A 14,273-nucleotide genomic window follows, 5' to 3' on the forward strand; every position below is an offset into this window, starting at 1 on the left:
CTGCTGCTGTTTCTATATCTGCTCGACTTTGCTGTTACTTCTATAGCAGTGGAAGAGCTGACTCACACCGAGCTCGGCACGTCAACGTCTGCTGACATTTCCCAGCACCTGCTTACACCCTCCGCAGCGGTTATTTGTATCATTAAAGCTCGGAAATCAGCCGGGTCACGACATGGAACAAAACGCTCCGGGTGCTACCGCAAAAAGAGCCCCATTTAATGGCAGTAGGAAGTTAGCGGCTCTGCATTGCCGCAGGCCCGGCCCCCCCCCGGCTCTATGCATGCAGTACCCTCAGCTTGGGGATGCTCCGTACCCCCCCACCGGCTGTAATCCGCTTCTACGCAGCTCTCCCGGCTCTCCGCCCCATTAACCAGCATCATCCCGTTTAAAAATCCCTCCCGGTCCCGTCCAGCGGAGCGGGAAATGATGCTCAGCCGCTTCCTGGCTCTTTACGAGCCTCTGTCCGGGAGGAGGGCGGCGGTTCCGGCCGCTGTGACGAGCCCCGACAGCGGCGGCCGGAGCTCGGAAAGCTCCGTGGGGCCGAACCGGGACATCCCCATCCCTTAACGAAGGGTTAACGGAGCCCTGGGGCAGCCGGGAGCGTGGGGCGGGGAGAGGGGCGACGGGGCGGCGGCTCCCGGCTACGGCGGTACCGAGCGCGGCCGCATCGCGGTCCCGATCCCCGTCCCCGTCCCGGTCCCCATCCCGACCCCAATCCCGGTCCCCCCCGAGCTGCTCGCCGACCCCGCGGGCACGGAGGATGGACCAGTCGGTGGCCATCCAGGAGACGCTTCTCGATGGGGCGACGTGTCGAATCATATCCTTTGCCCTTTGAGAGTCCAAGGGGAGTGATGCCGAGTTCCCTCTTTCCCTTCCGACCCCCTCGAGTCCCATCTCGGTTTGCCGTTCCTTGACCCCACACCGCACGCCGTGCAGGGAGCCGTGGCTGCGGGGCAGAGCGTGGAGAGCCGACTGCTGGGCCTGGTGGAGCGCGATGGGCAACACGCGTGGGTGATAAGATGGGGCAAGCCGGGCTTGTGCTTGTGGGGTGGGGTTTGTGTGGGGTGGGGTCTGCCCACACCGAGGCTTTCCCTCCCCCTCTGCTCTGTGCTTGTAGGATCTACGTGTACACACACCGGCGGATGGCCATCACAGCTGAGGATGTCTGGCTGGAGAAGGTTATCCCCATCACAGAGGGGTTTGCAGTGGAAGAAGGTACCCACGCACTTTAGGGTTTAGTGCTCACCTCCAAAGGAAGGGGTGGAGGGATCTGGGGTCTGTATTTTGTTGTTATAGCTGCTGTGTATTGGGATCTACTCAGCCCATCATGTAATCCTCGGTGAAGTTAATGCACCTTATAACACAGCTGAAAGGCTCTGCCTTATCAATCCTCCTGCAATCCAGAGCAGCACCCTGAGCTCCTGCAGGGCTGCATTACCCACCCCTGTGCCTGTAGCATCAGTAATCCAACCTCAAAGTGTTAAATCAAATGCTACATTCCTGTTACTCAGCCTTGTAACTGAACTTTCTTTTCTGTTTGCAGTGATACCTGATGGTGACCTTCATGTCATCGGTGAGTTTGGATATTGCTGTTATGCCTGTGCTGCCACTGGATGAATCATAGAATCACAGAATGCTTTGAATTAAATGGGATCCTTAAAGGCCCATCTGGTCCAACTCCCCTGCAGAGACTGGGGACACCCCCAGCCCAGCCAGCCTTATCCTGGTCTGTTGTTACCAGCCTGGCTTTATTTCTCATTAAGGGGCTTTATACCCTCCTGGACTTTCCTTTCCCAGTTGCTGTACCTATAGAAGCGTTTCTTATCCTTCTTTGTACCCCTTGCCATGTCCAGTTCCAGCCTGGCCTTGGCTTTCCTGACCCCATCCCTTTGCAGCCTGGCAGCATCCTATGCTCCTCCCAGCACCTGTCCCTACTTCTATTAAATCCCCTATTACTGAACGAGGAGAACAAAACATATTACAAACAGTGATTGAAATGGTAACACCTGGGGAAACACACTGATGAAGGCCCACAGAGAGCAAAGAAGGGGCTGTTCCTGAGCACTGGGCAGTATTAATGCATGCTCCTCTCCTCCTCTTGGTGTCACAGGTTCGGATGTGACCATTCGGATCCGGTCAGAAGATGATGTGCTCACAGTGCAGCTGCCCTTTGGTTCACACACACGCACCTTCCTGCAGGAGGTCAGCAAGTGCAGCACAGGTACACTTATATATATATATAATATAGGGATGCAGGAGCCCAGGCTGCATTTATACTCATTGCTGAACCTCTTGCAGAGCAGCGATGCTTTGTGTCACCACATCAGGTGGCTCAACAGGGGGGAGCAGCACTTGGAGGCAGTGCAGTCAGGAAGCCAAACAGAGATTTGCTCTGTGTACTCCGGGAAACAACAAGGAGAAAGCTGTCTCCTCCCACACTTTGTGCTCTCATTTCCTCGGTACCGGCAGCTCGCAGCCCGGTGTTCTTTCCATCACGGCTCCCTTTGAGTTTAGGGGGGGGATTGAAGTACGCTGCATGCTGCAGCAGTCTGAAGGACTTTGTACTGCAATCAGGGCCTCTGGGCCGGCCCCGGCTCTTGCGTGGGGCGGGAGGGGCTGATAGCCGCCCCCCGGCGGGCGGAGCGAGGCGGAACGGGGCCGGGTCGGAACGGGGCCGGGCCGGGTGCCGCGATGTCGGCGGGCGGGCGGCCCCGCCGAGGTGAGTGCATCGGGGGGGGGGGGGGGACAGCAGGGAGCTTATGGGGCCGGGAGGTCCCATAGGTGGGGGGCGAGGTCCGTCCCAACCCTCGGAGCAGCCTGCCCGTCCCGTCGGAGCCGCTGAGCTCGGGCCGATCGCGATACCCGCCCCACAGCGACTTGAGCTCCGGAACCTGATGGGTTGAGGGAAACCCTGGCCGCAGTTTGGGGGGCGTGGGGGGAGTTCGGTTGCTTGCTCAGTGCTTGGTCGTGCTTTGAGGGACCCTGCTGGGACCCCCAGGGCTGTTTGCTGGCTGCGGTTCCGGGCTGCGCTTTCTTCGATGGCGATTCCGGTGTCGGTTTTCATGTGCTGTGGCTGCGACCTTTCAGCTGTTCTCTGCCCGGTTGTTACGGGTCCGCCCCGTGTATTGCCGTGTATTGCCGTGTATTACCGTGCTGTGCCGTGTATTGCCGTGTATTACCGTGCTGTGCCGTCCGACTCTTCTCCTGCTCCCAGGAGCTGCTGCTGTGCGAAGGGAGAGCTTGAGAAAGTGCGGAGAGCTGAGCTCAAAATCGAGGTTAATCCATCTCTGCTTTACCTGCCTTTGCCTGGGGTGCTGCTGTCATTCCTCCTCTCTATTCTGTAATTCAAACATGAGACGGGGGCACAGAATGCACTGAGCTGAGGATGGGGGAACATCTGTCCAGCTGTGCTGTTAAACACGGGGCTTCAATGCAACGTGTGCTAAGGAGGAAAAGCACCGGAGCCGGGTGCTGTGCTGCGATGTTTTTGTTGTATCTGGAGCATTGCATTGGGAAGCAGCTCCGCTATCAAACCCGGCCTCTGAGCTGTGACAAAATTGCCTTCTCAAGGTTTTGTTGTGTGTTTCTTCAGTCTGAGTTGTTCAGGGATCTCTCTTATAGTCTCTCTTAGAAGAAAGCACCGTCACGCTGGGTCTTTTGGGTCAGAAATTCATACAGAGTGAGGGTTTGTCTGCTGGTTTCCATAATATCTTCCTCTCTGTCATTACCTGATCGTGAGCCCAGAGGGAGCGACTCCCATATGCAAACCAAAGCACATTTACATAGTGTGCAAATGCTGCCGTTTGCTGCTAGAACACTATTGGTGCCTCCTGTGGATTAAGGCTGGTGAATGCATCAGGGAATTTGGGAAGGGATTCTAATGGGCTTTTATTTCTGTGGTCAATGTTTCCAGTTTCAGTTGCACGCTGTTCATAGCAAGTCTTTGTTGCTGCAGAAGTCCCTTCTAACTGCAAATCCTGGTTCAGGCCTGTTCTGCTGCTCTCTTATCCCTGCACAAAGCTCTGTGCCCCTCTCAGGGCTGACATGAGGTTGTGCATTGCTAAAATATTCTGTTTTTGGCTGCCAAATTATGGACCCCTTTGGCTTGAGCAACAGCTGGTTGGATACAAACTTATCTGAAGGAAACAGCCCATTTCCAGGGCTAATTTCTTCCTTAGGAGAGTCCTATATAGGAGTTGGGGGGCAGAGTAAGACTGGACTTGGACTTGGGGGGTAGACTGAATTGAATGGACTTGGGGGACAGACAGAGCTGCATTGACTTGGGGGGCAGAACGAGTTGATTGGAGTTGGGGGGCAGAATGGAATAGGGGAACTTGGGGGGCAGAAGGAGATGCATTGACTTGGGTCTCTATGGGGTCTCTGTGGGGATCTGTGGGGTCTCTATGGGGGGTCTATGGGGCTCTATGAGGCTCTATGGGGTCTCTATGGGGCTGTACAAGTCATTATGGGTCACTATGGGATGTCTATGGGTCACTATGGGGTCTCTGTGGGGTTTAATGGTGGCCTATGGGGCTGGACTTGGGGGGCAGAATGAGCTGAATGGACTTGGGGGGCAGAAGGACACAAGTGTGCCCCTCTTGCCTATCCCTGTACCCTGCCAGCACATCAGATAAGTGACAGATCCCGAGATAACCAGGGGTGCTTTGGTTCTCTATACAGCCCTAAGCTGTGTTGGTTTCCCTTCTGTTTCCCTGTGGTTGGTGAGTTAAACATCACTTTGTGTTTCACGCGAAGCTTTTGTTGCCTTTTCAGAAGGTTCTGAAGGCATCAAGCAGAATGGAAAGAAGCTTGTGGTCAGTCCAGGCTGGAGCCAGGACAGCAGTGACAGCAATGCTTCCAGGTATGGTTTATCTCTGTATAGCACCAAAACTTGTGTGTGCTGATGTGGGATGGTGTTCAGCTGGTGGTGTTTTGGTATCGAGAGGAAGAAAGAGAAATGTCAAATAGATTTCTGTCTGGTTTTCAGCTGGAAAGCAACAGGGGGAACTTGGTTTCTGTGGTCCCAGTGTGTTTGTGCAGCGTATGTGGCTGCTGCACTATCTATCTCCTAACACTCACCCATGTACCAGGAGCTGGCTGCTTTTTGAGAAGAGAACCCTAAGATTCTATTTGGGAAAGGAAAAATAAAGTCCAACATCAGCTATCAAAACTGGAGGGGGAATTTCTGTGCTGCCTCTTGGATCCAGTCCCTCCAGTCCCCCCTATTTGGGCATATTTTGCTGTGTGTTGGGTCAGGGCTGGCTGCTGTTGTTTGTTTTGAGTTCAGAAAGCTTTGGCTTAGGGCCACCACGTCTCATAGATCCACTCCTAGAACGTTAGAGTTTCATTTTTCAGTTCCCAGGACTTTGTGGACCCTGCTGTATACTTCAAAGTGTTTCTCTGTGCCATCCTTGGCACTCACATGCAGGTTGTTGACCTTACATTTAGATCATGTACTTGAGGGAACTCCTGAGCTGTGGCAAAAGGAGTTTGCATTAACTCACAGAGCCACAAGATACTAAATAAAACCCACATCCACCCCTTGCTGTCTCCTTATTGGACAGAAATGGGACTTTTCTGCTACAAAAAACAGTTTTTCATCCTACTGCCGTCATCTGAAGGGTTGAGCAGAGGGTGATGGCATTGGCATCCAGCTAATCCAAGGAGCAGGAAATGTGTGTGGTTTTATATCGACATCCAGGTGAGACAGGTCAGCCCCCATCTGACAGGCTGCACCGGGTGAGCCAGAAGGGTTTGTTCTCTCAGTTGGTTCAACTGGTTTTAATTGGAGAAGGTCTGAGCTGTCATAAGAAGTGCTGGTTTCACTCTCATTGCTTGTTCTGAACGTCGATTGGTGAAACAGGCCGGAAGATTTGGGTTTGTTCAGCCTGGAGAAGAGAAGGTTGCGGGGTGACCTCACTGCAGCCTTTCAATACCTGAAGGGAACTTACTCCCAGGAGGGGAGTAAACTCTTGGAAAGGGCTGACAATAGCAGGACACGGGGAAATGGTTTTAAGTTAAAAGAGGGAAGATTTAGGTTGGATGTTAGGGGGAAGCTCTTCTCTAGGAGACTGGTCAGGCCCTGGAACAGGCTGCACAGGGAGGTTGTGGATGCCCCGTCCTTGGAGGTGTTCAAGGCCAGGTTGGATGGGGCCATGGGCAACCTGATCTATGGGGTCTCTATGGGGATCTATGGGGTCTCTCTGGGGGTCTATGGGGATCTATGGGGTCTCCTGGGCAACCTGATCTAGTAAAGGTGTATGTTTGGTGGCCCTCCCAGGCAGGGGGGTTGGAACTACATGATCCTTGAGGTCCCTTCCAACCCGGGTCATTCTGTGATTCTGTGGTTGTATCCTCAGCAGCAGAATGAAGCTGGTCAGGGTGTGTGTGTGCTCATCCTGTGCTTCATCTCACAGTTCTGTATTTACTTCCAGGCAAAGCAAACTCAAACCAGAGGTGACAACAGAAATGGTGCGGTCCTCCAGCGTGATGGTCTCAAACGTGGCTTCGATCTTATTAGAACCAAAGTTTGAGTTGCGAGATACTATTGTCAAATCTGAGCTCGTGCAAAGGGAGGATTCCTACACGTACATCCAGAACTTCAGGTAATGATCAATCCTTATCTTGAAGGTGGGATGAGGTTTTCGGTGCTTGAAGGTGAGTTGGTTCCATACAACCCTGCCTTCATTCTCACTGCTTCAGGTCACTCTTTCACCTTGCTGCCATTCTAATGAGCTCCTAAGAGCTTAGGAGGGATATTGTAATTATTGCAATAATTATATTGCAAAAACTTTTCTGTGCTTAAAGTCCATTTGTGCTGGTGATGTGATGAGTTTGTCCTTAATGTAATTAAATCACCATAGGAATTTAAGCTTTGCCACGTTGTCTTAACTCCCTCTGGAAACAAGCTATAATTAGTGGGTTACTAATAATGATGTTTACAGATTGGGCATTTAGCAAAAGTGAATTTTCTTTGCAGGTTTTTTGTCGGGACTTACAATGTGAATGGTCAGTCCCCCAGGGAAAGCCTCCAGCCTTGGCTGAGATGTGACTCTGCACCTCCAGATATTTACTGTGTGGGGTGAGTGCCTCCCTCCAAACCTCAGCCCTGGGTTGCTTTGCTTATGAAGCCGTAGCATGGAGTTGTTCAGCCAGGAACAGCAGAGGAATGTTTGCATTGCTTTATTGTGCTGCATAGCTTCAGTTTGTGTGTCTGCACAGCCTGGAAGGGATGATGTTCTGGTGGTGTTTGGACTCTCTAGCACTGCGGTTTTACAGCATCTTTAATGCAGTTCAATATAACTGAGCTTTACATTTAACATACCTCTGAAATGAGCATTCAAATTCAGTTCTACTTTAGAGCACAAACTGTTTTAGTTCTTTCCTGGAGGAAAGAGCTGGAGAGTTATAAACAAGTGCGTGCATCCACGGGTTCCTCCCTCTAATGCAGTTTCCAGGAGCTCGATCTGAGTAAAGAAGCCTTCTTTTTCAATGACACACCGAAGGAAGAAGAATGGTTTAAAGCTGTAACCGATAGCCTTCACCCAGATGCCAAGTATGCAAAGGTAAATGGGACTTCTGGGGAGGTTTGAGTGTGGAATCGTTTTCCAGTCGGGCTCCTTTTCACCTTGTTCTCCTGTTTTCAGTCGCTGTGTCTTTCAGAGGGGCATTGTCTGCAGGCTTTTGCTCAGTCAGAAGGTGACGTAGGCAGTGTTACTGTGCAGGGTGCCAATGCAGAGGGCAGGCAGGACAGCTGGGCGCCGTGCTGTTAGTGGAGCCCCTCCTGTTTGGGGGTAGAGAATAGGAAGCATCTGGTTGTTTGCCCTGTCTGTCTCCTGGTATGCATGCTTGAATGAGCCGTCAAGGCATTTTGGAAGGGATTCTGCTTGTGTTTTGGCTCCTGCTCCTTACTTCTGCTTTGTCTCTTGTTAGATGTCTAAGGGAAGCTCCTTCTATGGGCTGCCTGTGCCTCGAGCTTTGCTTTGGGCTTCTGCTTCCTTTACTTGCAGCATTGCTCCCTGGCTCCCTCCTGTGCTATGCTGCTATAGTACCTGTAAGGGTGTATTGAGGTGGTCTGTTGGATGAGCTCTCCTTTGTGTGTGCTTTGACCCGTGTTCTGGGCTGGGAGGCAGATTGCCTTCTCCTGTTCTGGTATTTAATACAACAGGATCTGTTTTCCAGGTGAAGCTTGTGCGACTTGTGGGAATAATGCTTCTATTGTATGTGAAGGCAGATCTTGCTTTGAACATCTCGGAGGTGGAAATTGAGACTGTGGGAACTGGCATCATGGGGAGGATGGTAAGAATTGACAGCAGTGCTTGAGACTTTGGAGAGCCCTGGGATCCCCTCTCCTTAGATGTAGAGGTTATTCTTCCAGCTAAAAGATGCAGCTGCCTTTAGAAATGCATGTGATGGCTCAGGGTGTTGCTGGAGGGAGCCACCATCTGCCCTCAAAGCCTTGCAGACCTTGAAAGCTTCTTCCTGACTGCATGTGTTGGGCTGTATGGGGCCATGAGGTTTGATGATGGCTGTGGTTTTGCCTATGGCAATTAATGTGATGAAACACAAGAAACCTGTCCATCCAGATTATAGTTTTCCTGAGGGGAACTTAGTGGCCTCTTGCCATTCTGCTCCATTGGAATGAAGTCTGTGTCCTTTCAATGTCGTTTCTGCAGTTGTAAATTGGCAGAAGTATTTTGGACCAGCTGAGCTTCCCTCTCCACTTTCAAATCTTGATTTTCTATGCTGAAAGGTCTAGTTTGTTGCTAAACAGGTTTCAGGACTCACTGAAGCAACTGACCAGGTCTCTTATTGATTCAAACTTCCTTTTGTGTTAGCTAGATCCTAAGTTACAAACTGGGCTCTGCCACCTTCTGTTTCTGTGTGTGATCCGCAGATGAGCTAAGATCCACAAGGCAATTATCACTTGCAGTTATCAATTGGGTTTACAGCCTTTTCCTTCTTTGGGAATTCATGGTCTCCCCCAGCACCTTCTGGGTTATCCATTGCTGTTAACTCATTTCTGGATTTATCTGTTGTATACAGAAGAGTTTCTGACCGCTGTATTTCCTCTTTCAGGGTAACAAAGGTGGTGTTGCCATAAGGTTTAAATTCCATAACACTAGTGTGTGCGTTGTGAATTCTCACCTTGCTGCTCACACGGAGGAATATGAGAGGAGGAACCAGGACTTCAAAGACATCTGCTCTCGGATGCAATTCTGCCAGTCAGATCCAAATTTGCCACCTCTCACTATCAGCAAACACGAGTATGTGTCTGCTTTGATTGTGTGGATCACTGCAGGAAGCAAGACAGCATTATGAATGTGGTGGGCTATTCTCTAGGCAGGGATGTGAGGAGGGTGGCTAATGCTTTAATTGCTAGCCTGGCAAAGCCAGAAACACTTCACTATCACTCTGGTTTTGATAGTGGTCACCTATATGGTTCTTATGGCAAGTCACTTATGCTCTAGCAAGCCTTGTTTTAGTTCTCACACAAAGCAGGTTGGGGGCAATAATACACATTGGTCTCCTCAGTGTGTTGTGGCATTTAGTGAGGAATATAAAAAGATATGGAAATGTGGTGACAAACATGCAGGGTGGGAATTAAAAACAGCAAAGGCACAAGTGGCTTCACTTTCAAGTTCCAACTCTTGCTTGCGTGTTGTGGTGCAGAAAGACAGACACAACATCCACCTGATAACGGGGAGAGCTCACATGGGCACCTTTGTGCAGACTTCTGCTCTGTGTTCTCTTGCAGCGTGATCTTGTGGTTGGGTGACCTCAACTATCGGCTGGAAGAACTGGATGTGATGAAAGTGAAGCAGCTTGTAGATGAGAAAGCATTTCCAGAGCTTTGCAAATACGACCAGGTACTGATGCCTCACCCACCTGCAGGTGGAGCTGAGGGTGCTAATTAGGGGCTGCTCATGTGCTCCTCAGCCTTCTCAGTGCTGAACCTGTTAGCTTATATGGGAATTGTGCTTGAGCTCATTCCATTTTTCTTCTGTTCTTCTCCTGTAGCTAAAGAGGCAAATGAATGCAAAAGCAGTCTTTGAAGGCTTTACAGAGGGAGAGATTTCTTTCCAGCCGACATATAAATACGATGCTGGCTGTGATGAGTGGGACACAAGGTACAGTGATGGCTTCATAGGTGACACTGATGTTATTCACAAAGGCAATAAAAATAAAGTGAGAATGAATTACAGAAGTGGGCCTTGTTTAAAACATGTGGTTCCTGGGGAGAGCAGTGTTCTGCTTTATTACTCCACCTGAACTGCACCTGGAAGCTGTAATTCTCACCTCTCTGTCCTAGTGAGAAGTGCCGTGTTCCAGCTTGGTGTGATCGGATACTTTGGAAAGGCCAGAACGTTACTCAGCTGAGCTACCGCAGCCATATGGCTCTGAAGATCAGCGACCATAAGCCAGTTAGCTCTGTGTTTGATATTGGGGTAAGTGTGTCAGTGCTGAAGGAAATAGCTCTGCTGACCTTGTCCTCTGTGTGGGTGGAGGAGGGAGGCTTTCCTGCTGATTATCCCCACTTTTATGGCATCCACGTGGAGCAATGGCTTGTAAGGTTGGCTGATAATGCATTGTACTATTAAAATGGAGTCACCTCACGTTTTGGACCCATGTATTATAGCTCTGCTGTGGAGGCACAGTAAATACAAGTTGGTGCCACATGTGTCCTTTTCAGGTGAAAGTTGTGAATGAGGAGCTCTACCGAAAGGTCTTTGAGGAAATCGTGCGTTCCCTGGATAAGATGGAGAACGCCAACATTCCCTCTGTGACCCTCTCCCAGAGAGAGGTAGGATCTGTTGATCTGTTATGAGCTGCTGGACAAAACAAGCATTCCCAGGCCCTAGATATGTTTTCTCATGGTAGCAATACATTAGATGGATGCTGGACCACCTGGTCTGGTTCCAGTCAAGTAGAGCACAGTGACTTTCAACTGTTTTCTGTCTACAAACCCTAGAAATACCTTCTTTGTTTCTGTTTTAAATGCAAGAAAAATTCATTCAGGGTACCAAGCTGAAATATACAGCTGTGTTATGAGGTGGAGAGTAAAAACAGCAAGCATCTCTTTCTGTTACTTGTTCTTGGAAACATAAAATGTCAAATTCTGAGGGATTTAGAGAAGGTCACAAGACCAGCATTTGCTTTGTGTGTTGGGGGCTATAAAAGATAAGCAACTGAGAGGCTTACAGATACCTTGTTCTCAAGTTCCTCTGAGGTTATTTGAGGGGAGAATTTGTTTTAAAGGGCACACTGCTGCATAGAGTGTAAATAAGTGTAATCCTTTTTAATCCTGGAAGAGGCGGGATGTGGGAGCAAGAGGGTTAATCTGGATATCTTGCTGCTTAATGATTAAACTATGGGACAGCAATGTGAGGAATTGCTGCTGGTGCTTGGCGAAGGGGGATTGGCTGATGATGTTGCCTGACGTTTGTTTCTAGTTCCATTTTGAGGATGTCAAATACATGCAGCTGCAGGTAGAGAAGTTTACAATCCGCAATGGACAAGTGCCCTGCCAGTTTGAATTTATCAGCAAACCAGATGAAGATACCTATTGCAAGGAGTGGCTGATTGCTAATCCTAGTAAGGGCTTTCTGCTGCCAGGTGAGCTCCTCATTGTTCATTTCATGTTAATGAGCTAATATTGTCATGTGTTGGCTTTGCTCTTTCTGCTAATTCGAGAGTGCTCTGCTTGTCTACAGGCTTATTGGTTTAATGCCTTTTTAAACTCAGTATGCTTTTCTTATCTTCTGTCAGGTTCTGAGATCACAATTGAGTTGGAACTGTTTGTTAATAAATCAACAGCTACACGGTTGAACTCTGGAGAAGAAAAACTTGAGGACATTTTAGTCTTGCATCTCACCAGGGGGAAGGATTATTTTCTGTCTGTAACAGGAAACTACTTGCCCAGTTGCTTTGGGTCTCCCATTCATACGCTGTGTTACATGAGGGAACCGATCCAAGACATGTCTGCAGAATCCATTCGGAATCTTGTGAGTTAAAGATTAGCTTCCCTACTGAACCCACAGACACCATTAAAACTAGGTGATTAAATCTTACTCTGTGAACTTGCAGAGTTGAACAAGAAGCTGACTAGCTAAGCTCACTTTGTTCTGTGTTTCTTCCTCCTTACCTCTCTCTCAGACCCTGATGCCACTGGAAGCGAGCAATAATGCTACTCAAGCTGAAAAGCCTTTGGAGATTCCCAAAGAGCTGTGGATGATGGTGGATCACTTATACCGCAATGCTTCCCAGCAGGTTGGCAGTGCTTGTGCTGGAGCTGCAAAGTAATTTGCTTCTATTAGGTTGAGTTATAGAGAAGATGTTAGTAATGTCAACCATTGCTAAATGTGGATGTTTGGCTAATTGTAAAGGGTGAAAATGGATCTTTTTGAGATAAGAGATCCTATTACCCTGGGTTATAAAGTTTTGTGAAGGTGATGCTGTGTATGGTATGCACCAGCAGCTGTCCTTTTGTATTGCTCTGTACTGCAGTCCCACAGCCTTCCTAAACTGCTCATAGTGAGGTTTGTGCTGATAACAACCAACCTGGAGAGATTTTTTTCCTGCCTGTTTATAACGGCAATGCTTCAGTTACCCAAATAACTTCTATTTTCCATTGAGATTGATTAACGGTGGCCTTTGCAGGAGGACCTGTTTCAGCAACCAGGCCTTAGGTCTGAATTTGAGCAAATCCGAGATTGTTTGGACAAAGGAATGCATGATACCCTCCGTATCCTTTTAGACTGATGTCTGATCAGGCTCACTACGCCCAAGCAAGAGATCAAAGCTGAGAAAGGTTTTTAAACTGTTCTTACATCTTCCTTAACCACCTCTGGACCAGTTGGCAGCAACCACTCGGTAGCAGAGGCATTGCTGCTCTTCCTGGAAAGCCTGCCAGAGCCAGTCATCTGCTATAAGTTCTACAGCAGCTGTTTGGAGTGTGCCAACAACTACCTGCTGAGCAGCCAGGTAATGCCAGCTTCACTGGGAGACCATTAATGGAAGGAGATAGACTGGTTTATCCTAGACAAATAACAGCGTTTTGCTATGAGAAACCTAATATTCTCGTAAAAGAAATGATCCACAGCTTGGGTTATTAAGAGCTGTTCCCATATACAGACAGTGTGATGTTGGTAGTAGACAAAGCTTCCAAGTGACTGTTGTTTCTTTCAAGGTATGTTGTTCTTTCTCCACCCAGATTATCTCTAACCTGCCGGAGTGCCATAGAAACGTGTTTGAATATCTAATGGCATTTCTACGAGAACTACTGAAAAATTCAGGAAAGAACAATTTGGATGTGAATATTTTAGGTAAGGGGAGCAAAGTAACCATTCTATTCAATGGGGTTTTTCAGTTAGTAGGACAGAAGGTGTTTCTCCATAGTGAATTGCAGTCGTGGTGTCTATTGATTTGAAGTATGTCGTTAGCAAAGTCCATAGAAAAATGGATTGCAAGGATGCAAAATAGCTTGGAAAAAGTCCTGCAGTGTCACAGAGAGTTCAGCCTGTCATCAGCTTTATCTAACTCCTTCTGAAACCAGGTTGTCTCTCATTCCAACTAATTGAGATTGATGGGATTACCCTTCATAGCTTGCTGTTGACTGGTGCTCTTTTCTCTTTCTCTTTTAAAACACAGCTAGTATATTTGGTGGCTTGTTACTCAGACCTCCTCCTGGACATCCAATGCCTGATATAACAGAAAAGAGGAAAGCTCAGCAATTTATCCATCAGTTCCTCCTGAGAGACAGCAGCCCGTTGTGAATTTCAGATGCGGCTCATCTGCTTTTTAAACTGCTGTAAAGAAAACAATGTACAGTGTATCAGTTTATTTTTAATCACAGTATTTTATACAATCTCTTTGCTATTCAATGCAGCTCAGGCGTTTAGAATCAGGTGTCACTGTTAAATAAGCTGTATATTGAACTCCTCCATAAGCTGTAGACAAAGCGAGAATAGAAGAGATGATATTTACATTTATATTTAACTTGTATTAAAGCACCGGATTTTTAAGTCCTTATTATTTAAATAATAAAAACATCTCAGTGCATTTCCAGCCTGTTTGCTTTAAGTGTGGTCACAAACAAGGAGCAGCCCTCTCCATAGCAGCAAGGATGTATTTCCATGCCTTCCCCTGCACCTTATAACCCTATAGCAACGCTATGCCTTCCCCTGCACCTTATAACCCTATAGCAACGCTATGCCTTCCCCTGCACCTTATAACCCTATGGCACTGCTATGCCTTCCCCTGCACCTTATAAC

At 48.6% G+C, this 14,273-nt stretch overlaps 1 protein-coding gene across 5 annotated transcripts; it reads left to right on the forward strand.

Moving 5' to 3' along the window:
• Window positions 1-531: 531 nt before the first annotated feature.
• INPP5B (inositol polyphosphate-5-phosphatase B) lies at window positions 532-14,061 on the forward strand. 5 transcript variants are annotated; one of them, XM_085518487.1, is made up of 22 exons: window positions 532-816; window positions 927-1,007; window positions 1,118-1,215; window positions 1,544-1,573; window positions 2,111-2,221; window positions 4,774-4,861; window positions 6,435-6,605; window positions 6,980-7,081; window positions 7,451-7,565; window positions 8,182-8,298; window positions 9,079-9,266; window positions 9,758-9,869; window positions 10,021-10,130; window positions 10,313-10,448; window positions 10,694-10,804; window positions 11,454-11,616; window positions 11,770-12,005; window positions 12,157-12,270; window positions 12,661-12,745; window positions 12,857-12,984; window positions 13,214-13,325; window positions 13,651-14,061. In XM_085518487.1, exons 1-22 carry the CDS (start codon window positions 761-763, stop codon window positions 13,773-13,775), a joined length of 2,589 nt encoding a protein of 862 aa, XP_085374613.1. In that variant the 5' UTR covers window positions 532-760; the 3' UTR covers window positions 13,776-14,061. The 5 variants fall into 5 exon arrangements, 3 of the variants coding, with proteins under 3 accessions (XP_085374613.1, XP_085374612.1, XP_015739136.2); XR_014935307.1 differs by having other exon boundaries at window positions 625-816; window positions 12,157-12,299; XR_014935308.1 differs by lacking the exons at window positions 532-816; window positions 927-1,007; window positions 1,118-1,215; window positions 1,544-1,573; window positions 2,111-2,221 and adding an exon at window positions 2,650-2,719 and having other exon boundaries at window positions 12,157-12,299.
• The last annotated feature ends 212 nt before the right edge of the window (window positions 14,062-14,273 follow it).

This window comes from Coturnix japonica, chromosome 17, assembly GCF_054131305.1.
Source record: "Coturnix japonica strain WE chromosome 17, WE-NBRP24, whole genome shotgun sequence".
Taxonomy (NCBI): Eukaryota; Metazoa; Chordata; class Aves; order Galliformes; family Phasianidae; genus Coturnix; species Coturnix japonica.